At 38.9% G+C, this 27,851-nt stretch overlaps 1 protein-coding gene across 7 annotated transcripts in view; it reads right to left on the minus strand.

The window, feature by feature from the left end:
* DST (dystonin) overlaps nucleotides 1-27,851 on the minus strand; it is a 489,005-nt gene that overhangs the window by 171,532 nt on the left and 289,622 nt on the right. For all 7 annotated transcript variants that reach the window (XM_029945269.1, XM_029945267.1, XM_029945266.1 and 4 more), the window contains 6 exons: nucleotides 24,570-24,736; nucleotides 7,031-7,143; nucleotides 6,834-6,940; nucleotides 4,597-4,716; nucleotides 2,362-2,457; nucleotides 2,141-2,268 (listed from right to left, as the gene is read on the minus strand). In XM_029945269.1, the coding sequence (XP_029801129.1) occupies nucleotides 2,141-2,268; nucleotides 2,362-2,457; nucleotides 4,597-4,716; nucleotides 6,834-6,940; nucleotides 7,031-7,143; nucleotides 24,570-24,736 (731 nt within the window). The remainder of the gene's footprint in view (nucleotides 1-2,140; nucleotides 2,269-2,361; nucleotides 2,458-4,596; nucleotides 4,717-6,833; nucleotides 6,941-7,030; nucleotides 7,144-24,569; nucleotides 24,737-27,851) is intronic.

A 27,851-nucleotide genomic window follows, 5' to 3' on the forward strand; every position in this document is an offset into this window, starting at 1 on the left:
AGTAAACTTAAAAAAAAAAAAAAAAGAAAGAAAGAAAAAGAAGTCAATAAATCAATAATGCCAAAGCACTAAAGTAGAATATCAAGGCAATGATTGCAAATTCAACTTGTCTGTGCTTGTTTTTCCTTTCTATGGGCTAATATGTAGCAAAAGAACATGGGTTCTTTCTCATTTATCTTTTAAACATTCTTATGCTACATAGTTATTGCTTGCAATTAATAGTTAATGCCCAAAAACTTGCATCAGAAAAGATGAAGGCATTTACTCAACCAAGCTCCTCCAACATTTTCACACCCCCAATACTACAAAGCAAAACTGTTGCTTCTCCATTCTAAAGGTAGATATTTTTCTTTTCAGATGGCAAGAAAGGAGAAATTTTAGAGTATCATATCAAATATAGTTGGTAAACAGAAAAACTCCAAATAATAACAGCAGCACTAGCATTTATGAAGCAACTATTATGTGCCAGGAAATTAACTGATCATTTTATATGCATGACCTCATCTCATACTCATAAGCACCAAATGTGGAAGGTACTATTACATCCTGTTTACAAATGAGGAAACTGAGGCTTAGAGAGGTTAATGAACTTATCTAAGATTACACAGTTTGCAAGTTAGGCTGAAAATCTAAACTGGGATTGACTAGCTCCTGGACCTTGAATTCTTAACCGCTGCATTAAAATCCGGCTACTATTCTGACAACTAAAAATCTACTCTGTATCCTTACTGAGACATATTTTTCCATTACTTCAGATGATTAGCTTAATGTATAATTTTAATCACCCACAATTATCTCTTCCATAAAAGGTCCATCTGGGTGTTTCAAGCTTATTTTGGATCTAGATCCAGTTATGCAGATAGAATATTACTCCTTAACAGGAATGTAATCAGTAATTTAGTAAGTGACTGACAAGTTAGCCTTGCTCTCATATCTTCAGTGAATTATTCTTTCCTATTTCAACAACGTGGGAGTCATGTGTGGGACACAAAGAACCAGAGTACACTAGGCACCTCCATGTGCCCAGTGTGTTAAGCACCGGCAACACAAAAGACAGAAAACCAAGTCTGTTTCCACAGTCTTGGGGCTCACTAACTATGAACAGGCAGTCCTTACTCAAACGATCATAGAAATAAATATAAAATTACAACCAAGATATGAAGGAACAATACATGTAAATATGAGAGTTATAACCAAGACATCTGAACCAGCCTGGAGACCACAGGAAGTTTCATGAGGAAGTAACACTGAAGCCGGGATCTGAGATTGATCAGAGTGAGGAGAGACAGGGAGGATGAAAGAGACCTCCCTGCCAAAGGAACAGATGGTGCAAAGATCCTGTGTATGGAGGAGGGCGGGACCTTGGCGCATCAGGGCTTCCAAGAGACAGCCAGTGTGGCTACAGGGCAGGGAGCGAGGAGGGTGGGCAGTGAGAAGGCTGGAGAGGCGCACGGATGGCGCAGGCCCAGCCTGTAAGGCCCAGGCCCGACGGAGTTCCCAGCTCCCTTCCCCGGGGCCACAGGTCAGGCTGTGAGGGAAGTACAATAATGGAGACAAATCCATTCAACAAATATCTCCTAGGGACTAAGCATGCTTTCCCAGGCAACCGGGGAGAGAGAGGATGACAGTCAGTGAAGATTTCATGGAATAAATGCATCTGTAGAAATGGGAGTTTGGACCAGCATATCCTGAGTATTCCCTAAGTTCCACTTCACGGCCCTTTAAATGGCGACACACTGAATCTGGCTTCCATTGCCCCATGGAAGGAGGGCCTTGGCAAAAATATAACAAGAAACGAAGCAAGTTAACTGTTGACCTGCAGAGGGATCCAGGCCCTGATGCCTTAAATCTATGGGAAATGCCCACAGGTAATTTAGATTATTAGAGGAGACTTCACACACCAACCCAGCCTATCATGTCCGATTTACTCTTCAAATCTCTTGGAAGAGTTTCTGGATAAGAAAATGGGAGAATCAGAAAGACTAAGTGACTTATCCAAGGTCATACAGCCCAGGAAATGAAAAATATAAATGTTGGTCCTAGGTCTGTCTGGCTCCAAAACTTAAGTTCTTTCCATGAGAACAGAGGCACCTCCCCACACCCAACCTGATACCCATGGCAGAAAACATCTCCCGCCTACCTTTCTACTTCGGGTCGAAGTGCCTTTTCCCTCTCGAGCATGGCAATAATGAGTTTTCCCCATTCTTTTTCTATGTCATTTGGATGATAACCTTGAAGTAGTTTGATGCGTCCAAATTCTATCCAAATCTTGAGAAAACAAAAAGTTTAATATGAAGCAAGGATGTATACAAACACAACAAAAAAGATTAATGCTGAACAAAACAGGAAATTCCTGCTTACCTCTAATAATTTATATAGGCGTTTAATTTTCGATTTTTCTGTCTCCTTTGGTGGAATTTCTGTTTCTTTAAACTGTAAATACTGATTATAAAGTGCCTAGAATGAAAGGGAAAATAAATGGAGGCCCAAACTTCAAATACCCATTTTCATTACCACACAGAGTAGCCACTTCAAATGCCACTTACTGTGTTACATGCATTCAGTGGAATTCCTTTATAAAACTGACACTCAAGGACAATACTGATTCCAGCTAGTTGGCGACTAGGTTACAGTACGCATGATCTGACAAGGGTGTAATTACTGATGTGAGCCATGATTCAACATGTGCCATGCAGGGATCTGGATAATAATAAGCCATGGCAGTGTTTAGTACGGTTCTAACTAAAACTCTCTCATCATACAAACAAGAAAACAGATCTTTTTAAAGATTCACTTTCCAAATGCTGCACTTTAGCATTCAGTTTTTGGAAAAATAATCTGATGCAATTCCCCAAAGGAAAAAAAAATGTTGTTCTCTTCCGTATTATGGATCTATCCTTGAAAACATAATTCTTATCACATAGATATCTAAGGGCTAACCCTTGGTTGCAATGTCTCATTGGAATGATCCAATGCTCCATTATAGTACTTAACCTTGTTGGCCAGGTTAAACACATCTTGTAATAAACAAACATAGATGCTGTTAGTTGCAGCTATTATTATAGAAGTTTCAACTACATAATTAAATTATCTGCTCTGTAGATACTAATTTGAAAATCTCTTAAAATTAACTATTAAAAAGGACCTTCATAAAAATTATACAGATAAAACACACCCACATTAGTAAGTATATACAAATTATTTCAATTCGTGTTGTTTTTCTAAAAAAATTCCCTATAAATTTTCAGGCAGCCACATTTCTGAAGGATTACACTTGATGTTTTACTGGTGAATGAAATTATTGGTATTTCCCCCATGAAGTTTTGCCCATGTATCATGTGCTATCCAAGGCACCAGCAAGTAATCTGTGTAGCTACTCAAACTTTCTTCCAAAACTAAGAATTTGCATTAATCAGAAGCCAATACAAATTTAACCAAGTGTCTGTACAATAGGAATCCATTTGGAAATAAGCTGAACTTGAAATCTGAAAATGGCTTTGAATTCAAAATGCAATGTTTCAGGACATCCACTAGAAAATAAGCTCAGGATGCTGATATGAGCTAACCACCATTCCTGGTGGATATGGTGAAAGAAGGGGGACATCTTTCTGGCCCTGGAAGGTTCTGCATCCACAAAGGGAGACATCACACAAACAGCTTCAGAACACTTAAAAAGCATCACATCAACACATGCCAAGTAACTTCGTGCCAAGGACAAACTCCCCATGGCAATGTGAATAAAAACTGTTCCACAGATGTTCTGTACGGGTGCATGAACACGATGAATAACTTTAACAGGACCCACCCTAGGTTACTACAGTTTTTGCAATTCCAGTTTGTCAAAAAAAAGCCTATAATTCAAGGAATTAAGACTTTATTGTTAATATTCACATTATCCATTTCTTAAAGCAGATCACTTTGTTATTAAAAATTCAAATACAAAATGAGATGGTACTCATCGTAAGTTTACATATCTACAATTCTTTTATATTTCTAGGATGACTTGCCTCAAAGAGTTAGCCCTGTTTTTAGGTAGCAGCAAACGTCTTACTAAATGAATTCATTTACACTGGAAGTCAGGTATGTATTTCTGATTTCATGGTGAAATGGAGTATGTGCTTCTTGCTCTACAAAAAGAAGCCTCTATAGCAGGTTTTTTTTTTTATGTTTCTCTATAGCAAATTTTATCAGGGTTTAACCACAGGCACAATCCCAACCGTGGTTAAACTTGTACCAGCTTCCCAGAGCCCCTCCTGCTCAGCCATCTGGTGGGCTCCCAGCTTTGCCCATACACCAAAAACAACTCGGCAATGTCACTTCCAGGGTCTCTCAAATTATATCTTATAACTCTCAACAATTCAAAGCTAAAGGACTATAAATTTCTTTAAGGTGTTATTGCTACTATGTTTTAATTATTAACGTTTACCTCCATTTTCTCTGAGTAATGGGAGATGAATAAATTTAAATATTGCCTATTTATTAGTTGCTTGTCAAGGGTGATTTTTCTTGAACTTCTGAAATTAGGGAACTATGATAACATTATTTAAAAGTTTAATAATCAATTCAATCCTTTGTAACTTCTACAGTGACACAGACCTTGAGTTCTACGGGATTATTAGGAAATGTTCTCTCAGACATTGTGGCCACATGGTGTCTAATCCACTGAATGAGGTAGTTCACCATATTCTGGTATTCAATCCATTTGACTTCAACATCCTGGAACAACAAAGTGACAGAAAAGATCCGTGTCTGCAGGTAACAACCTCCATACCTAACACAAGGTAGTCAAAGGTCATTCTGTGAATTTACACATTCTTAAGCCTGTCAGTCAGAACCAGCTCGGTGTTTTCTCACTTTTCACCCACCCCACATAACCAGCTTTGAAAACATGCTACCAGCATCTGACAACGAAGACTGGCCTGGTGCCACTTGTGATTCAGAGATGGGGGCTGCCTGGGGCACTACGTTAAGAAGGCTTCTGAGGCTGCATCCAAACGCAGCAGGAAGAAACACTGTGATCATTTTGGGGTTTTTCCAGGCACCCAAGATGAGGGAGTAAAAGCGTGCAGCCTTTACAGATCTACCCACTGTATGGCTGAAACTCAATGTATAGAGTATGTAGGAAAGTAGACAGGAATAAAAACTATAGGAAATGTATATGGTAGGATTAGTCATTAAGCAAACCTTTTATAAAAATGGAGAGAACTGGACGGCTGTCACCTATGTTCAATTAAAAGTATTCGACAAGTGCTTATTACATGCAGCATTATGCTACATGTTGTAATAAGAATTTAATGCTTTAAGACATAATACCTTTTATCAAAGAGTTACTGTCTAGATGGGAGGCAGGAGAGTCATAACATAAACAGTTAAGCAAAATGAAAAGCAGTGGTTAATTAAGTGTGGAAATAAGTGAAACAGTAGTATAGGATAAAGGCTAAGATAAGAATCTGGTCATCATGCATGTGCCTCAAAACGATCACCAAGGGATTCTTGGAAGAGGAAGTCTCTGAGCAGTTCTGCAACAACCAGTAAGTACAGGGAGGGGTGAGATTTAAAAAATAGGGAACTCCAAGTGAATAGGACCCTGAACTAGAAATGCCCTGGGTACCAGCAAACGGTCTGTGTTGAAACTCTGTAGCTAAAAAAGTAGGTACTCAGAAATTATATATGCAGAATTTTCAATGTCAGAATATCTAGACTGGACTTTGCCTAACAAGCCATATGTAATCACTGAACATTTTCAAGCCAAAAACATCAGGTTTCAGGAAGATCAATCTGGTGACAGTGTGCAGTGCTGATGAGAAGAGGAAAACAACAGAGACAGAAAACTATAGAAAAGCTGTCATCCTAATGAGGAATAACAGTCAGGAATGGGGTGAAAGCAGGGAGGAGAAAAGGTACAGAATGGCCACAAGAAACATTCCCAAGCCGTGCTCAACACTGAATCGTTGGCAGACATCACAGCAGAGGATGAGCATGGGGGCCAGTTACGCAGGGATCAGAAGAGGATAAACCTCCGAGAGAAAAGAACAGGACAAAGAGAATGGAAATAGGTCCAGAAACCAGAGCAAACTGAGGTGGAAAAGATGAGCTCCAAAATCTTCAAAGTAAAATAGGAAAAAGAGTATCTGCAAGGGAAAGGGGAGAAGCCCAGATGAAGGGGCTCATCCTCCAACGCACAACATCTGAGAGTTTCCTGTTCTCTTCCAGAAATGCCTCAGTGTGTGTTCATGGGACCACCTCAAAATGCACAGCTGAACCGATTACACAAATGTTTGGAACACAGTGGACGAATGAGGAACCCGAAGCTCTCTGTGCCACACTTCACTCTGCTGATGAAGTAGCTTGTTAATTTGGCAAATCAAATAACCTTCCTCTCGATGTAAATTTTAAATGAGAAAAACAATTCCTAGCCCACTTACTTCATGAGATTATGAGAGTTAATAACATTGAAAGTGATCTCAGATGTGAAATATTCTGCAGACACCGAAAGATATCAAAGCAAATATAAAACAGCAACAAGTTAAAAAGGAAAAACTCCAAAATTCAGTGCTTGTGAGTTTTTATTTATAAAATGATTTGTAACTCTAAATAGCTTATTTTATAACACAGAACACATTTTTTTGAGTTATACTTTAGTCATAATGGTAAAATAGTGACATGAAAATGCAAACAATACTGGTTCATCAAATAGCATCTTAACTCAAATTCTTTAAAGAATATTTCACATTTAAATACTGTAAAAAAAACTCTATCAGAATTCAGTTAACTGGTCATTAACTGGTTGTTACTGAATCAGCAGCTTCTAGTATGGAAAAATCAATACTCACATTTGCACCAATACCTTCGCCACCTTCAGGGACTTTGGGAAATGCATCATAGAGAGATGACACATAAGTTATTACTGATTTTTCATCAGGTGAGGAGACATCAACATCTAAAAGCAGCCACATAAATTATTTCAAAATGCTGACAGATTACTTTTGATCACTTTCATGCCAGTCTACATCTAGTCAGAACAACTCACCTTCAGGATCCAGAAGTCTTATAACTCCAATTTTTTCCGCTACATAAAATGCGTGCTCTAAGTTTGCAAGGTTGCTTTGAACAGCAACAGTATTCATGTCTATCAGGTCCGGCCTAGGAAAAAATTCACACTAATTAGTTAAGTTTTCTCACGCGCCAATTCAACATTATATGTACCTGTTTATCTATTTACATAACATTTCTGCAAATACTAATACTAAGCCTGTGTTGAAATACAGAGATTTTCATCAAATATTTAACAATGCTTACTGCTCTCAGAAACTTTCATGTGCTGGGGCACCTGGGTGGCTCAGTCAGTTAAGTGTCCAACTCCTGATTTTGGTTCAGGGCATGATCTCACGGTTCTTGAGTTCGAGCCCCACATTGGGCTCTGAGCTGGCAGCGAAGAGTGTGCTTGGAATTCTCTCTCTCTGCCACCCCCCCCCCACTGCTTGCTTGTGTCCTCTCTCTCAAAATAAATAAACAAACTTAAAAAAGAAGATTCTCTCTCTGCCCCTCCCCCAAATGGGCTTTCTCTCTCTCTCTTTCTCAAATAAAAAAAAAAGAAAGCTTTTGTGTGCCAAAACCAAATGTAGTAAGGAAATTATAAAAAGTTGATAACTTTCAATGAAGTCTACAAATTCCTCATAGTCTTACACTCTACTATTCCAACAGCATCCATCCATCCTCTCGGTTTCTCCCCAACACAAAGGTTTATGATGAATTCAATGCTGCCTCCATGGCATCCATTGCCCAGTGGACAGGATGCCATTTCCTGTGATTGCTGTGTTCTCACTGTTCACTCACCTTCGCGAGCACTTTCATCCTTTGTGAAGCCCTCCACTAATCTTCCCAACCTTCACCTTTCTCTCTGTTGCCTGAACTCTTTCCACTCCTAGGCCTGTGCTAGTCATTCTGGCCTTTAGAATAATCATATACTTCCCTGCCCTATTAATTCCCTGCTTAATGTGCGTGCACATCTTGCTTCCCACAACCGGCAAACTCTAAGTCAGCAAGAACCATGTATTAATAAACTTTTGTAGTTTATCCTTCTTCTGAGACCAAGAGTGACACAGAATTAGCAGACACTCAATGAATATCTAGTGGTAAGTTGGTAAGTAGCTTGGTTAATTAGTAATTTGAATCATAAATAAAAGACTAAAATAAGTACTTTTTATATCTTCACAAGCATCATATGTGCATGCCTGTTTACATGTACACTTACACAAGTGCATGCACACACACACAGACACACACACACTCATACACCAGACTTCAACCCTTTCTAATTTGTGAGACTTGTATGTTACACTAAACCACAGGAATACTTTAAAGGTATCTCTGTCTATATACAAGACAGGGAGAGGGAAAGACTTCTCAAATACTCCTTGTATAGACAGTGACAAAATGTGGTAGTTGGAAATTTAATACAAGGCCAAAAGCCAGTCAGGAAGTGTTCATCTCAAAAGCAAAGCATTAAAAGAATGCAAAAACAAATGTGGAAACAGTAAAGCTCAGAAAGAGTGGGACCCACCCTCAAAATCACTGAGAAAGAACCCGCTTATCAAGTTCTGAGGCTGGCTCTCAACAATGTCCACAGACATTCTGGTGTGCTCAGAGTAGTCATTTTGGAACTGCAGAATGAATGGGAGGGCTCAGAGGTCATGGGGTAGGACTGAAAAGCAAATTATTTTGAATACTACTTAAAAAGCTGTTTACATGAAAATCTCTTAATCTTAGGAAGGTAAACAACAATTCGTAGTCTTTTGTATCTGATGAGAAAGCAGAGCTCCAAGGAGATCTACTTACAGTTTCATAGCACTCTGAAGGTGTTCAGAACCCTGAAATATAGCTGCCATGACTTACCTCCCTATTTACTGGCAAATTGCTAGGAAATTCGTTAATGTTTTTCATATTCACCAACATGATTACTTAAAAGTGATCCTAGATTTGTTATTGGAATAATAAATCTACTGACAACAATAGAGGTAAAAAACATACCTCTAAAAATAACATTTTTTACTCCCATAGAAACATTTTAAAGAATCTGCCAACTTCAAGATTACTAAACAGGTGAATTTAAGTCTAGACAACAACAAGTATCTAATGTTCAAAAAACTGTTTTGCTTCCATAAAGTTCACACATTTTGAAGAAATAAAAAATAGCCTTTCTGGGTTTGCCAAATCTCCTAACAAGAAAGGGCATGTTGTTATCCGAACCCTGCCATTAGGAAGAAAGTAAACACTGAGTAATCCCAGAGGGAATGAATAAAGTCATTCAAGAACCAAGTTTTTGACTAAGAGAATAAAACACAAAACTTCCTTCAGAATGACACAGTCATTTCAGCACAAAGGCAGCTGTATGATACACTGAGTTTGAATAAGTCACCTCTTTTATCATGATATTTAACACTTTAATGGAAAAAAAAACGAAGTGGCATTCCTCTATTAAAAGATTGCAGTAGACAAAAATTAATTAAGCAAGAAGTAAAAAAAGAAAACAAATTTTAAAACCAAAATCCTATCTATCCCCAAGCTCATTTCCTAACCATTCGGTCATTTTCCGTCTTCTACTCTGCCTTTCCTCTAGCTGTCTGGGGCTTCCAGAAGAGGCTTGTGCTGTGACCTATCTATCTTCTGTCTTCTTTACAGGATCACTGGGATCATATAACCTTTTAAAACTTAAGCTATTTTCCACCTACAGGTTTGTATTTTCATTCCAAAGGTTTCGTTTCAGCTTAAGATCTCCTTTTTGTGGAACTTTAATAGGAAATTCCATTCCCATCTTAAGTTTAAGAGTCTAATAACACTATATTGTAAACAGGTACAAGGTAGCAACCGTGTTCCTACATTCCATTAACTTTTCTAATTTCCCTGTTTTCTGCAAACCTTTCAAAATTGTATAATGTAATACTCTGCCACTGAAAATAATATATATTTCTTTTATAAGAAAAGGGCCATTCTAACTCTTAACTTGTGTTATTATTCTGGGATAATCTTTTCTGAATCACTCAATCTTCACAGAAAGCACTTTTTAAAAACATATATTTTTAGCCTACTTTTATTCCATACATGATTAAAAACAGCTTACAAAAAAAACACACACAAATTAGGGGCACTTGGGTCGCTCAGTCAGTTAAGCATCTGACCAAGGTCATTATCTCACAGTTCCTGAGTTCTGAGCCCACCACTGGGCTCTCTGCTGTCAGCACAGAGCCTGATTTGGAGCCTCTGTTCCCCCTCTCTCTGCCCCTCCTCCACCCGTGCTCTCTCTGTCTCTCAAACATAAGTAGATATCAAACAAATTTTTAAAAAGGAAGATAATCACAAATTATATAGTGCAAGTATAAAATCAAGATAAAGCCATAAGATAAAATTGAAAGTAAAGCCAAAAGTGCAAACCACTTATATGCATGCTTAGTGCCCTCAGTTTGTTTAAAAAAGTAGAGGACCAAAAGGTATCAGAGAATACCTTAATAATAGAATACCAAATAATAGAAAATAATTTTGGATGAAAGTAATGTTTATCTTTCATGCAACACCCACATTAAAAGAGCATTCTCTGTAGGCAGAAAAGATACACAATAGGCTACACACACACACACACACACACACATATATATATATGCACATACATATATGTAACCACTCACATTAACAGATAGCCAAACTAACAGAACATTAAAACTATACAAGATTTTTTTTTATGTTTTTAAATTTATTTTTGAGAGACAGAAAGAGACAGCGCAAGCAGGGGAGGGTCAGAGAGAGAGGGAGATACAGAATCCGAAGCAGGCTCCAGGCTCTGAGCTAGCTGTCAGCACAGAGCCCGATGCAGGCTCGAACCCATGAACCGTGAGATCATGACCTGAACCGAAGCTGATGCTTAACCGACTGAACCACCCAAGCACCCCCACAAGATATTTTTTGGTACAGACACCCCAAAGTAACTTCCTGGTCCTTATATACTTCATTAATATATTAGCTCACATGAGGATTAGATAGGATTCTGAAAGAAAATTTGACTTACGCAATGTTACAAATGGGTGAAGATTAGCACAAGAAACTACCTAAGACTCCCACATTACATCATGCCAAATACTGAAATGCTCAACTACAAGGAATATGAAACCAAGTCAGAATACTTAAGCTTAGAAACGGCCACTGAACATCCTTGAAGGAACAGTGATAAAAGTTAGTTAAGAGAAGAGAGCATTTCTGAGGTCACAAGATTAACAATTTCAGAACAAAAAGGGTGATAATGGCTGAAAGGCCATTTAGTATTAGTAGTCAGAATCCAAATCAGGATGCTTTTTCAAAATATGCAAAATGTGTTTAAAGCCATAGGGTTTACTGTGTTGTGCTGGGTCTCAGCATTCTATTTATTGTGTGGGTACAGATGTAAGTTCGCGGGATCTGAACCCTCTTCAGAAACGCTCCCCTTTAGGAATCAGGACAGAACGAGACGAGCAGAGTCCATTTCCCAAAACAAAAACACATCGGGTTTCTGTCTCTTTCCTTTGCTCAAGAACTGTCCTCTGCATACCCCACCCCCATACATACATCTGATCAACTCAGATTCTTCCAGCAAGTCTTGTTTTCCTACGTTCCCGGATGCTGTCTACTATCCTCATGTGTGTATTTGCCACAGTTCGTTAGAACTCTGCACTTGTCTGTCTCTCACAATGGATAGCGGGCTTCCTGAAGGCCGGGCCTATGTTTTAGCCATGTTTGTATCTCCAATATCTAGCATGATGCTCGGCACATGAATGTTTGAAAAATGAATAAATTATAAGGAAATGAGTAAGCTTTGAAGACTGGAAGGTACCATTTTGCACCTGGTTCAAATTCCTGAAGACACTCTCCATCCTAGGTTTGTTCCTTTTCTTTTTGTTAATATCTGCAGACAAAGCTACCATCTATAGCTGTCAATCAGGATTTCAAACCCTTATCAAAATCCACAAGGAACAGGACATGATGTCGTAGCTTCTCCATAAACTAAACAAACACACATCTTTTTGAGGTTTCCTAAAGGCTTTCTCTGCTAAAAACAATCTGGAAAACAGGTATGCAGTGAAAACAACAAGCAAGGGATAAATTACAAAGTTTCAAAAAGTATAATTATCATCCTGAATTTACAGATGAAAAAATTTAAGTTTAAAGAGACTAAGTAACTCGAAGAACGCAAGCTGACAATGGCAGTGAGGATTTGAACCCAAGTATGTCAAAGCCTGAGCAATGTGCTGCACTGTGCTGGCATTACAAACTGAAAACTAATTAAATCATTACATCCACTATAAAGCTGAAAAATCAAGATAAAGAAAGCACAGAAGAATTTATGCTTCTGCTGGTGGGGAAAGTGATAATGCTGATGGAAATACAAGACACACAGGAGAGTGTGTCAGTGTGTGTACTGGCATATTCAGAAAAATAAATTATGTAAAGTAAGATGTAATTCCACATTGTATTCCAAAAAGTGCTCATCAATGTATACCTATAACAATGTTTTCCACACTTGGAATGGTGTTGGGGCCCTAACAAAGGCCTGGTCATCTGTATTTTAACAAGGTTTTCCCCTTCCCCCAGGTGATTCTTATCAGGTAAGTTTGGGAACTAAATCATCTTAAAATTCTTCTTGCCTCTAGTATATTTTTCATTTCTTTCAAAATCACCCATATTCTGCATGGGCAAAAAATATCCACAACACTATCAGATAATTATGTACCAAGACAAACACAAAGCAGGCACAAACACAAACATGCCTACTGCCTTAGACTCTCAGTAGGAGACAGCAAACCTTTTCCCTCTCAAATCAAGAGGAAAAGAATATGTTTAGGACTGGGGGAATGGAGTGGAGTCACGTTTCATACTAGCCCGACTCTGGAATGCACTGTAAAATGATGGAGCTAGAGAAGACAGCATTCAGTGACAGACTGTTTCATCAAAATCAAAGCCATTTAAATAAGCTTTGGGATAGGAGATATCTGATCATTTGAAAGGACACTGAGCAACAATTTTCTTTCTCACACAAAAAAATAGAAAGTAGCAGGGTTATTGCCAGTGTTTAAGGGGTGCGAGAAGAGTTCTGGAGATGGATGACGGTGATAGTTTAGCAACAATCTATTAACATACCAAATGGCAAATGTTATGTTATGTATATTTCACCACAGTTTTTCAAACTTTAAAAACATTTTAAAGGATCATTTTTACATATTTGGGCAAAAAGGCTCTACCAAGTTAGAAAGAAGTGACGGGGCTGTGACTCAGGTGTCCTGTGATTTGGTCCTAACATGCATCTAGAAAGCCATATCTCAGGTTTCTCATTTCTCCTACAAAAAATTAAAATCAAGAATTAGAGAAAATAAGAAATGAAAGAATCATCTAGAATTCCAGGGAGTCTCTTAACATGTGTGTGGGGGTGGAAGAAAGACATTTGGGGCTGCTACAGCCATAAGGTCTGAAGAAGCCAACTGATTTGCCTACGGTCTCAAGAGAACATTCATGTGAAAGTACTTGTGAAACTAAGTATAAACCGTAATATGCACAAGTAATTAAAAAGCATCCACTGGTATGTAACCAATGTAATGAAAATGTCAGAGAAGGCCTAACTTGGTGCTTTGGTAATGCTAATTCTAAATAATTCTTCCCAGTCAACAAACTTGCAAGTTCATTCATTCACTCAGTAATAAGTTTTTTCACTCAATTTAATAAGCACCTACTATGCGCTAAGCAGTGAGGCACTAAGAATATAGGCACTGTGTATACGAAGAACTCAGAGCTCCGAAGGAAGAAATCTGGTTGGAAAGAGCACCCTGAGCACCAAGGCAGAAGTGGAAAAGCCTGCAAGTGTTTGGGCCTGGAGGACACGTCAGGACAAGGAGACCCTCCCTGGGAGGAGAGCCAAAAGCAGGAGAACACATGGTGAGACATGCCTGGATAGATGCAGGGGCCAAGAAGATGCAGAGTCTCATGAACTTTTCTTTTTTCGAATGTTTAATTTTGAGAGAGAGAGAGAAAGGGAGAGAGAGAGAGCAAGCACATGCACACAGGAAAGGGGCAGAGAAAGAGGGAGACAGAAGATCCAAAGCAGGCTCTGAGCTGTCAGCACAGAGCCCGATGCAGGGCTCGAGCTCATGAACCATGAGATCATGACCTGAGCTGAAGTCGGACACTTAACCGACTGAGCCACCCAGAGGCCCCTAGTCTCATGAACTTCTTAAAGGATTTTGAATATTTTTTTATGAACTAATGCAGTGAAATGCGTTAAGGAGGATGATAGGACTGAATGATCAGATCCCAGGTTAGATGAAGAAGAAACTCAAGTGGTGAAAGTATTCCCACAGAAGCCAGGTAGGGAACCATAAGTGACTGCAAAAGAATGTGGCAGCAGTGGAGAGAAGCAGACAGGGCAGGAGATATTTCGAAGGTCAAATCCACAGAATTTAGGGATGTAGGCATGGATGGGAGTCAACAGAGAGAGAAAAGAAAGTCAACAGGCAACCCCGAAAAACTCCAACATGTACTGGCCTTGTGACTGAGTCTAGAAATGGAACTGAGCAGGAAGAGCCCAAGAAACAGGAGGCAAACCAGGGCAGTGTGGAGCCATAAAAACCAAAGAAAAAAGTAGTATTTCAAGAAGAAATGACAGCCAGTGAGATCAAATAGAAGAATGAGGCCTGAACACCATCCACTGGATTTAGCCACATGGAAGTCATTCGAGATCTTACAAGAGTTGTGGTGGATTATGGGGCCAGAGGCCAGAAGAGAGGGAGGCAGGGAATAAATATGGAGTGAAGAAATGAAAATGGAGGGTAGAGATAACTCTTTGACAAATCTGGCCTTTAAGGAAAGGAATGATGTAAGTAAGGCAGTAGGTGGGAAAAAAGCATGGAGTTAAGAGAGAAATTTTGTTTGTTGTCTTACTAGCAAGGAGGCTTTGGCATGCTTAAAATTCAAGGAGAAAGATCTGTTGAGAGAGAAAAGTTTAGTGTAATGAAAAAGGAGGTTTCTGAGGCAATGGCACAGATGGGATTCAGAGCATAGGAGGAGGGTTATAGGCCCTGAAGAGGTGGAGAGAGGAATTCCTGTGTCAAACAGGAGCAAAGACAGGCTGGGATGGATGCAAACGAAGGCAGGTCTGTATCTTTGGTAGCAAAGATAAAAGACATTTCACTTGCTGGCGTCAATATCCTCTGTGAGCAGGAGTGCTGATCATCTGCTGACAGTAAGGGGGAAAAAGGCAGTATGACGGCGAGAAGGGGTGAAATTAACACAGAGAGGAAAAGACTGCTGGTTAGAACCAGTTGAAGCTGGTAAGCATGAAGTCACAGTGAAACTGGTCATCTGCAGTATGACTTTTGCTGCCTTCACTGCTTGAGTACATGCACAGACAGAGCGGGTAGCTGGGCGTGCACAGGCTCAGGCTTTGCTAGAAAACTAGTATGTACTCACCATCATGCAAAGAACGAAAAGGGATTATGTGAAAATTAACCTAAAAAGCCCTCCATTTACCTAGAAATCGGTCTTAAAACGTCTGTACTCCAGAACACGATGCACCTACTCACATGCTAATGCATGAAGCCACATGTGTCACTCAACATTTGTTCTTCGAGAGATCACACAACAACAATATGCATTCAATATGCCTCACTTATCCAATGGCAGTTCAGCAGTTACCATAACAAATTCCCATAGATGACTGGATTAAATCATGTTCAGGCTGAGCATGTTTTTACTCTTCTTATTGGTACAAAAAGTATCTCACCTCAAACCCCTCCCCTCAGTGGGGAAAAAAAAAAGACCTGTAATATGTTCTTCGCCTCTCCCCTGAAAATAAATATGAACATGAAGAGACCCACCCACAGTTTCGTAAGTGGGTGTAGATATGCCTTTATGCTCGTATTTGGGCACATGTTGTAGAAAGAAACAAAGCCATGAAGGTAATTTTCCCTTTTGTCAGAACTAGATGCCTCAATTTATTTCACATTGTCTTCCTATTTTTTTCTATAAAAATGACTCACTACCAACAAGACAGAAAGCAAAGAATGAAAAATGCTATGATTTGCAGAGGGCTTTGTTAGTTCTTTAAGATTGGAATCTACCATTGGCAATTAAAAGATACCTAAGGAGTTACGAGTCTCAATTCACAGAGAACAATTAACCCCACAGCAGCTTCAAACACCTTAACAAATCCAGAGAAACGTACTGATTTTGACAGAAAAGTAATTCTTCCAAAGCCTATATTTAAGTAAACCTTACTCACTAGGAGATAAAAATGCCCCCAAAAAGGGGATAAGTAAACTTATTTTTTACTCTGATAGAAAATACTAAACCACTTCATATCACAAAATAACATAAGAATATGAATCTGAAAATGAGTCAAAATAAGACATTGCAACAAAACAGATGGACCTATCAAAGAAAAATAGATGGATAGAAGATAAGTCAGCTACTCTTGCAACCTAAGAGAAATCTTAGTGTTAGAGAAAACGTAAGAGAATGCCAAAGGGAGCCAGGATAAAGGAAGCATACGTCAGATTTCAAACTTAGGGGAGTATTTCAGCAAAGCCAGCTTCTCCTGCGCTTTACAGTCACGTGCCCTCTTATGAGTGGGTGGGCAGCAGGAAAGGAAGGAATCTGACACTTATTACATACTTCCTAAGTCTCTGGCACTGTGGCACACAATCTCTCATATGTTACCTCAAGTCAGCCCCCACTGCTGGCATGCTAACTTCTTAAATGATCATATCGCTCTGAAATTCGCCACTTATCTGGTCATCTTTTCCCTAAACTCTTAACACATACATGTTTAGACTAATAGCTTGCACACCAAAGGGAAATATAAAGCTGCAATTTCAGCTCCGGCACATACTTTTTTTTTCTTTCCATAATATTTTATTGTCAAATTGTTTTCCATACAACACCCAGTGCTCTTCCCCTCAAGTGCCCTCCACCATCACCACCATCTCTCTTCCCCCCTCCCCCTTCCCCCTCAACCCTCAGTTCATTCTCAGCATTCAATAGTCTCTCAAGTTTTGCATTCCTCTCTCTCCCCAACTCTCTCTCCCTCCTCTGCTCCCCCTGGTTCTCCATTAGGTCTCTCCTGTTTTCCTGCTAGACCTATGATGGCACATACTTTAAGAGCTGAAAAAAATTATGAATAAAAGGGTAAATTTAAAAAGAATAGGAGGCACCTGGCTGGCTCAGTCAGTAGAGTCTCTGACTCTTGATTTTGGCTCAGGTCATGATCTCATGGTTCATGAGTTCTAGCCCTGTGTCAGGCTCTGCGCTGCTGGGCTTCTCTCTCTCCCCCTCTCTCTGTCCCATCCCTACTTGTGTGCACTTGCACAGTCACGCTCTCTCTCAAAATGAATAAATAAACTTAAAAAAAAGCATAGAAAAAAATGAATGGGGGTTAGATCTGCTAGGATGCAATTAACAAATAATGGAATGTGTCTTTCTTAAAGGCATTGTGGAGAAGAAACAGTACAGAGGGGTATTTCAATGCAACTCTTCTGGCAGACACCTCAGATATAGGTCTTAACATTTTAAATGTATTACCTTTCGATGTAGAAATTCTACTTCTGGGAACTTGTCAAACCAACACATGCACACATCTGCACAAAGACACATACTAAGTCTAATACAACACTTTTGAATAGTGAAAAATGTGAAGTCCATCAATACAATGCTATTAAATAATGTTACATCCATACATCAGAACACTGTGCAGCGTTTTAAAAGGATAAGGTAAACCCATTTCTGCTGATAAGGAAAGACATTCAAAATAAATTAAGGAGAAAGAAAAGTGTGAAATAACATATTTGTCATTCTCTCAACTGTGTTTTAGGAAAGATCATAATAATGTTCAAGATTAGATGCTTATGTAAATTATACCTCAACAAAGCTGACCCCCCCCCAAAAACACCCCCAACAGGTGTTGGTATATGGCCCAGAACATTTCGGGAAGAATATGAAAGAAACTGAACAATTTCCTAGGATTTGTCTCTAGGGAAGGGGACTGGGTATCTGGGGAAAGATCACATTTCAATGCATACACTTTTATTCTTTGAATATTTTACTATCTTAATGTATTACATTTCCTGCTAGTTGCTATTTTTTTATATAAAAGTCACAGATACAAGTAAAAGTAGGGTTGTGGCAAGGAGTATCTGCAGGAGAACCTGCTATAAAATTTACCAAGCTTTCATGGTGAGTTCTCAAAATTCAACTGTGTTGAGTTTATTTGGTAAGGTAAATAAGCAATTTGATTTCATCTCACAAACTGAAATAACTGCGACTTTTCCAAAAATTACAACCTTCAGGACTCTGTGTCTCTGCCTAGCCTATGGCCACAGGCACACCAGAGTCCATACTTGTGCATATGCACACACACACACACACACACACTCACACACCCTTGGATTTCTGGGTTCTGCAGCCTAAGGGTAGGCCTGGTTCTGAAAGAAAAAAAAATCACCTCATCAACATTAATCCAACTTCCTATGGGAACATTTCAAACCCCAAAGGGCCTACTCCCAGTATTAAACCAGTCCAATCCAGTTTAGCTTGTAAGGTGTGACTGAATCCAAGCATGTAGCTGAATCACAGGCCTCCGGGTCAGACTATTAAACAAGATGATTCTGACCACAGCCTTACAGTCTAATCTTCCCAATTAAACATTTAATGTAATGAAATAAGACGGTCCCATTAAGTTCTAATTCAAAATGCAAACAATGAACAAAATAATTGCTATCCAACTACACACTCAGACAAGTGAAAAGCTTTGGGCTGCCTAATTAGAAAATATTTAAATGGCATGCTCCTGAATACAATCCATCCTAGGGAAGTGTTTGAGTCTTACTTGGGTAATATTTGTAAAACATGCTTGTGAAAAGAATGCCAGGGGCCTCAAAAGGAAATTCAAACCAGTAGATGGCATAAATTAAAAACAAGACTAAGACAAACAGAAATTAGTAAGCAGAAATAATCTCTCTGCAAAACACAGCACCCTCCTACCATGTGAGTCCTGACATATCTGTACCTTTCCATCCTACCTCCTTAGGTTTTCACCTGGCTCTACCACACACATTGCTCTGTTCTTTCTGGCCTGTGGGTGCACATTCACGTTCATGCCTGCTCAGGCAGACATGTTTTCACAGTGAGTGCTGCTGTTTGGGAACTTGGCGTTCATCAATGTTCTAGGGCAGTTATCTGCCTTCAGTGACTGATAAAGTAGGACAAGTCAGGGGTTGAATTTCAAGCTAGAAGTCAGAGCTTTATTTTTCTTAAGGAGAAAAAAAAATCAATTTTACTGTGATAATTGAGCACACTCTTAAATAAGAGCACAGAAAAATCGGCTGAACGGTCTGTTTGTAACACCTACTATGAAGAACGTGTGCTACTGATGGGATTTTTAGTCCTCTGGATCCACATTCTACAAGAGTGATGAATCTACTGGAGTTTAGAATCCCAGTGGCTGCTGACTGTCAGTTCCTTCTACTTCTCTTGCTTTTAAGCTACTTACTCATCAAATGCTTTTGTGACATCCTTTTGATCTAAGTCCATCAAATCCAGTCTTCCTTGTTATTCTTTTGAATGAAAACCAAGGTTAGGGGCAACAGTGAGGCTTATTTACCTAAGATCTCTTACCAGTTGTGGTTTTCAGTGAAAAGATTTTGATATGCTTTCAAGAAAATTTACACTATATAAACAAAACAAGCACACACTAGTACAGATATATCGTAGTTTTATTATTTGAATTCTTTCCATTGAAAACTGAACATAACAAACAGATGTTCCTAGAAGGAATTAGGAACAGAATTTCCTAAAATAGAATTAATAGAAAACCATAATGTATGTACCATTAACCTATTTATTTTATTTTTAATTGATGGATAGTTGACATACAACGTTAGTTTCAGGCATACAACAGAGTGATTCCACAATTCTACACATTACACTATGCTCACAACAATAAGCAATAAGCATAGTTACCAACTGAATCACTGACCTACTTAAATAGAACCTATAGAGCTATCCTTTGGGATCTATTCCACTAAATCATATTACTTATCATTCTTATTACCCATTGCGCAATCCAGGCTCTTCACCTTCTTGGGAATAATATGACATACCTCAAACTACAGAACAGTTCATTTGTGGTTTTGCTCTCACTTATGCTAAGTGTTTTAATGTTCTCTCATTATCTACAATTTTCCTCACTACATATGGGTTACTGTTAACACTATTTTCATTAATGGCTAATTCTAAGTTCTGTAACTCATGTTGTCCCTCACTAATTTCTTACAAGGGACAAAGATCTCATTTGGCATGTATATACACTATTCATTTAGTCATTTTTTAAATTTATGGAGAATCCTCATGTATCATTGCTGAATATCATTCGTTTCCAACACTGCCCTATCCCAGCTGCTCAGGTCAACAGTTCCGTTTCTTGATATCTAGTTTGCCTGCCGCGTATTACAATAAGTAGTTACCAGAAGCATCATTATGAGGACTTGAGGCTCCTGAGCTGTCACCTCCATTATTTAAAAGGTATGTCATATTGAGTACATTGGTTTTGAGCCCCAGTTTCTTAATTTAACAATTTGATCATGTAATACACAGATAAAAATGGAAATAGTGTCATCTATTTCACAGAACTGTGATCATTTTAAAAGCTACTATATATAAAAACAGCTAACACAGAAATTGATATGTGGTCAACAGTCCGCACATATTTCTTGAGTCCCTTCTATGTGACAGTTACTTTTTAACTTCAGGGATGGATTTTATTGTGTTACATGTATAAATTACTCTTACTATAAGTTTCTCTTTCTTTTTAACTCATGTTACTCAAGTACTGCTTACTGGAATTAACATTTTCTCCCCTTCAAAGTCATATTCTATGCGGGAGCACTAATAAAAATATGCTAGACAATCCAAATCATGTACTTGATTAAGTTTTGACAGTACTGACTGCACTACAAAATCTGAAGGATGCTATTACTCTGTCTCCATTTCAGATTAATATTTCTAAATCTTCAGGAAACATGTACACAAAAATATGACCAGATTATTTACTACAAATAATACTGGCTTACTTTTAAAGGACATATAGGGGGCACAGGGGGCACCAGGGTGGCTCAGTCAGTTAAGCATCCAACTCTTGACTTCAACTCAGGTCATGATCTCATGGTTCATGAGACTGGGCCCCGCATGTGGAGGTCACTTGGGATTATCGCTCTCCCTCTGTCTCTCTGTCCCTCACCCACTCACCCTAGCTCTCTCTATGTCAAAATAAATAAATAAAACCTTGAAAAATAGCTGAAATGACAAACAGTATCCATTTTCCTTGCAATCCTCAGAGAAATCTTTTATATTCCCTCTAAGACATGCGAACTTGCTGCGTGCGCATCACCACATCCCCCTTCGTCCGCTCCAGGAATCTCACAGTTCTTTCCTGCCAAGGCCTCACTCCCTGTTAAGGTCCTTCTCAATCCAGTACAGTTAGACTTGGTATTTAGTAGAAACCAAACCCATGTACCACCTCAGATCATTTGCCTTACATAAGTCAAATGAAACTTATGTATAAAAAAAACTTTGTATCTAAAAATAGACCCCCCCCAATCCAATTAAGTGGGTATGTTTCCACAGCAAGTCCAAAAACATTACAACATTTAGGGGAATAATTATCAAGGAAAGATAACTATAAATTAGACATTACTCTCTAAATGTGACTATTGCTGTCCAAACCCAAAAATCTGCTTCTAGTGATTTTTCAACTGTTTATAACTTTGTCTTTCCCCTTTAGAAGTATTTTAGGGCATTCAACAGTGAAAATTATGTGTAGTTCAACCCCATCCATTTCATTCTTACACATGCTAGGAGAAAAGTACTTGATTATTTTTTAAGTAAAAAGAAAAGCCCAAGGACTTTTTAGCTAAAAATATAGTTCTACACATGAAAAGATTTTTCCAGTGAAAAAGGCCACAGTAGTATTTTGTATTTTATGAGACACATGATTATGAACTTAAGCAACAAAGAAATCTTGTGAGCACTTAAACCTGATACTCAATATTTTCAGCATGAATTCTAACATGGGAAAACAAAGTCAACTAGGAAATCAAAGTTCAAAGTTAAAACTAAACAATTTTCTTTTTTTTAAGTTTATTTATTTATTTTGAGAGGGCAAGAGCATGCACATATGCAGAGAGAGAGAGAGAGAGAGAGAGAGAGAGAGAGAGAGAATCTCAAGCAGGCTCTGAAATGCCAGTGTGGAGCCTAAGGTCAGGATCAATCCCATGAACCATGAGATCATGACCAGAGCCAAATTTTGGAGTCAGATGCTTATCCAAATGAGCCGCCTGGATGCCCCTCTCTCTCTTTTTTTTTTTTTTTTTATGACTTCAAGTAATCTATACCCAACGTGGGGCTTGAACTCACAACTCCAAGATCAAGAGTCGTATGCTCCACTGAGTGAGCCAGCCAGGTACTCCAGTAAAGCTAAACAATTTTCTAAAATGATCATTCTGCCAAATTAAAAGTCAAAGCAAAGTCACATAAGAGTGTAGTGCGATGAATGAAACGTCTGTACCCACTAAACCCTCCTGGCACTGTGTTACTCAGGGAGACCTGGCACTTTATTTTCAACAAGAATCACAAGATTCAAATTCTCTCAATGTACTATGAACTCTATAATATTAAACTTCCTAGGACATTTCAGCATTTCTGACACATACATAGGAGAAGAACGCACAGCATGTATATACTAATTTGTACTTATACTCTTTCACAAGTATTAAAGAGACAATGTCTGGAGACCATTGTTTTCAAAAGTCAATATTTTAGAATAATAGCTGTATTTTAAATGATTTGCTCCTACTTAAAACACTTCAAAGAGAAAAGCGCACACACTCAAAGGTGCATCATGACCTAAATCCTTCAGGTATAACAATCCAAATATTTTTATTTAAAGGCCAAGATCGTATCATCCCAGGAATAAAAGATGTCCAATTATGCAGGCTTCTGATGGCCTCATGGTTTAAGTCACATAAGAAGTACAGTTTGATGACTGAAACGTCTGTACCCAATAAACCCTCCTGGCACTGTGTTACTCAGGGAGACCTGGCACTTTATTTTCAACAAGTGTAGGCAAGTTGATTCTGATTTTTCTTATTAATCAGGCAAACTATACCTACCGTTATTGAAATGTCATTCCATAAAGAAGGCGGACTGTTACAGTGTTGTAAAGGGGCTCTGGGTGGGGATGGGTGGGAGATTCATTACAGTTTTACTGATGTTAAAGTTTACAAAATAAAAAAGAGGGAAAGAGAAAAAGGTCTCTGCCCTTTTTAAAAAAGAGGGAGAGAGAAAAAGGTCCTCAGGGAGTGAAAAGAAAAAAAGAAAAAAGACAGACGGGGAAAAGGGATTTTTAAATCAAGCAGACAGAGATTAAAATCTCAGCTCTATTGATGTATTAGCAGTGTGACCTTGGCAAACCCAAGGTTCCTCATCTGTAGAAGTGGGATAGTGGGATAGCAAGAGCTCCCGTCTTGTGGGACTGTTGGGAGATCCGAATGGGTAACGTATGGAAAGCGATGAGCAGAATGCCCCACATGTAGAAAGTGATCAAAATATTAACTATTCTATCTATATAACTATTATTTTTATCAAAGAAATTTGTTAGTCTAATGAGTTATAGCTTAAGCTTACTCTATTTAGGAAGACAGTTCTTCCACAACATGATATAATTTTTTCAAAACTATGAAAAGTAACCGCAATCAAGAAATACACTGTTTGCAATAAATATTTTCCGGGGGGTCTAGCTCCTGAGAAGACAATAAAAGCATGGAATTAAAAGCCAGAGGCCCCAGGGTCTGAATCTCCATGCTGCCTCTTGCTGTGTGTGACCATCAGCGAGTATTTACTCAGTGCCTCAGTTTTCATCTGTTAACTTGGATGATAATATTCCTATAGGAATGCTGTAAGAACTAAGCAAATCAATATATGTAAAAACTGCCTAGGATAGTGTCTGGCACTTTATAGTAAGTGCTATGTCAGTGTTAACTGGGGTTTAGTTATTAATAATTCTGACCAGAAAACTGTGTATAACCTCAAAGTTGGCCACTTTTGAACCCAGCTACTCATGAGAGTAGCCAGTGGAGGAGACTGTAATTTGGACATGTGTGAGCTCTAAGTCTGAACTAAACCCTTAACCTGCAGCTCATCAGTTCTCCGTATGTACAATTGTGCTCATCCACTTGATTCTATATATCGGAGCTTACTGACTGTGAAGTAACTAACAAAATCCAAAGATATTTTATAGCTATGTGTGTCTGTGTGAATGCACCAAGCTTAGAGTGATGATCTCTCAGTGGTAGGAATGTGATGTTTCTATTTGTACTTGGTCTGTATTTTCTAACTTCCCGTCACGTGCATGTATTGCTTCTATAATAATAAAGGCTTATTTTAAAATCTGGAAATGGAAGAAACACTTCTCCCATTTTCTAAGGAAAAAGACCCCACAAATTCCATACCTGTATTTATGAATGATGGCATTAAACAGTTTTCCATCTCTCCAGCAGGTAGTGAAATTTTCACACCGGATTCCAGCATACCCCTCTGTTGCCTGCTGTGTCCACAGCAGCAATCTCTCCTTCGCAGACATATCCTCTGACTCCCCAGTAACATGGATATCAGATATCTAAACACGACAGGAAGTGTAAAATATTAGGAAGAAAACCAGCTCAGACTGAAAACCTACTATGTGCCAAGCACTTCATAAGTATTATTTTACTTAGTCCTCATAACTCTCACTGGAAAGCTAAATATATTTTCCCCATTTTACATACAGGGAAACTGAGTTTCAAAGAGGTTCACAGAAAAGGAGGATTTAACCTAAGCATCTAATTTTTTTTATTATGCCAAAATGTCACAGCTTTGAGAATTATACATTCCTCTTTACCAATCAAATCTGTAAAATGATCCAACTGAAGGCTTTGCCAAGTTCAAATGGACCCAAAGTAAAACCTACAAATTAATCTATATTACCACTTGCAGAGCAGGGTTTGATCCAGGTATTCTGTGTAAAGAACAAAGAAGGAAACTAGTCCCCCGCAGTTAACTACATTACATAATAATTTGACCTAAAGGCTCTTTAATTTTCTCATGAGTCCTTCCTCGGCTTACTCAAAGGATATCTTTAGTAACTTATTTTCCCCTATACTTGGTTCATTTTCATTAAATTTTGTCTAAAAGTCTCTTCCACTAAATAAAGCAGGTCATCAGTCCACAAGACTTATATTTTCTTAAGAACCTCTCTAATAAGGGTCCTACTTAATCTGCTGATAATGATATTAAGGCACAAAGTGACTTTACCAGGGGTCACACAGTGATTCCAAAGCTGGGATTAACACCAGCAAACAACTGTTCCCTCCATCAATGCAGGATGCAAAGCCAAGGGATCAAGGGGACAGGCAGGAAGCCAGGATCAGGATGAGTAAATAAAGAACTGGAAGCAATATATAGGGAGGCACAAGTCATTTTGCAACAGGAAAAAAAAAATCACTAAAGTCAAGAGGTTGGCTTCTAGTCCTGGCCACGACTCCCACAACTTTGAATAATACATTTCATATCTGTGAGTCAACTTCCTCATCTATAAAATGACGAGGTAGGAGGGAGAAGCAGATCGTGCTCAAGACTCTTGTCAGTCTCAAGTCTTACCCAGAGACTGTAAATACAACACAGAAGTCAGAGGTCAGAAGAGCCAGTATCAAGCAACTGGAAGTAGAAAATTTTACAAGCCCAGACTGAAGAAAGCCTTTGGCGTGCAGCAGTGCTAGGCTCAGACAGGAGGCCCTTTATTCTACTCAGCTGCCACAGGAGTGGAGGCCTGGCCAACCAGGGACGTGGTGCAGGCTGCGGCAGTGAAAGCCCATGCCAGGCCTGGTGGCCCCTAACACCACCTGGACATGATGGCGGAGCCACACACACCCTTTCCCCAGTATTCTGCACAGACCGCCGCACCCTGCCCGGCTGGCTCTCGGCCACAGTCTGAGACGTGCTCCTTGACAACTAATGTGAACGAGGAGCTCAGGGGGCGCCTCAGTGGCTCAGCCAGTTAAGTGTCTGACTCCTGATCTGGGCTCAGGTCATGCTCTCACAGTCTGAGCTCTTGTCCAGCTCTGTGCTGACAGTGTGGAGCCTATTTGGGATTCTCTCTCTCCCTCTTCCTCTGCCCCTCCCTTGTTCGCTCACGTGTATGCTCTCTCTCTCAAATAAATAAAAAAATTTTTAAACAAAAAAAGAAAGATGAGTTCAGGGTCTCAATTTAATCATCTTTTCTAAGAACTGTTGCTGATCTCCACAGCACAAAAGGAACTATGCACGTGCATGAACACATTATATAGTACATACAGAAGGAATTTCCTTTTTTTTACTGTGGGGGGGAAAAAAGCAGAAAAATCACCAATATTATTACACTCAACTTCCAACTGATACTCTGGTCTGAAATTACGCTAGAGAGCCCTTCTAGTACACCCCAGGAGTTTAAACCCCTCTCTACTCCACTGCTTCAAGACCATCCTCTGATTTGTAAATTAATAATGACTCAGTTATTACGCTGTGTCATGAGAATTCAACATGAATACAGTGTAATGTCAGCAATTTTACTGTTGTGGTTATTACTACTCTTTTTTGACCAAAGGAAAAGCAAAATCTTGGCCTTATTATTCTCCCAATTTTCCTACTGTAAAGAGAAATAAAAAGGTGGTTTTTTTTAATGTTTACTTATTTATTTTGAGAGAGAGAGAGCATAAGTGATGAGTGGGGAGGGACAGAGAGAGAGAGAGAGAGAGAGAGAGAGAGAGAGAGAGAGAGAGAATCCCAACCAGGCTACACACTGTCAGCACAGAGCCCAATGCAGGCCTCAAACTCACAAGCCATGAGATCATGACCTGAGCCAAAATCAGGAGTTGTACATTCAACCTATTGAGCCACCCAGGTGCCCCGAGAGGTAAAAAGTTTTTAAATTTGCTGCCTCAACAAATCAACATCTATAAAAACAAGGGTTCAGAGAAACAAATCTAGGAAACTATAACAAGAAAGTTGTGCCTCCAGGCAAAATCTCACACCAGGCTTCTCTTAGTCTTCACAAATTATAAAATCAACTGCTTCCGGGAACCCTTACAACATGGGAGCTATGAACTACATGGGTGGTGATTACAACTATATAAAGAAAAGGGAAAGTGCTGGAAAGGGGCGTTGTGGGGGGTGGGAGGGGGGATACTATTTTCTGCTGGTCAAGAACATTCTGTGCCAGTCCAGTCACAGAATTACTTATTCACAAGGGAAGTCAGTAAATTTCAACTACAAGGTAAGCTTAATAGGTTCAAGTGCTACTTAGCATTTTACCCCAGGAAGGATATTAAAAGGGGGAGTTCTGAGGTCGAAAAACAATCTAAATACCAACTAAGAGAAAAGAGTATAGTCTAATTAAATAAATTTCCAATGGATGAATTTCAGATTGCTACTCCCACACACTGCTTCAAACTATTACACATACATACACTATTTAAGAAACTGTGATTTTCAAATGTATATTCAACTATTATGAGCCAAACTTTAACATAATCAAAGACTACTAACACATTGACTCATTTTCAGCTTCTCCTGCCATTTTCAATTACCTGAGTATTATTCAGGGAAACTCAAGATATTTTTTTAAATGCTCTATTACCATTAACTGCTACCTCTCTGAGTATGTCAAACTTTTCATGATACTGTGCAACCAAAACCAAAATGAAAATAAATTAAACTCT

Source organism: Suricata suricatta, chromosome 7, assembly GCF_006229205.1.
Source record: "Suricata suricatta isolate VVHF042 chromosome 7, meerkat_22Aug2017_6uvM2_HiC, whole genome shotgun sequence".
In the NCBI taxonomy this organism is placed as follows: Eukaryota; Metazoa; Chordata; class Mammalia; order Carnivora; family Herpestidae; genus Suricata; species Suricata suricatta.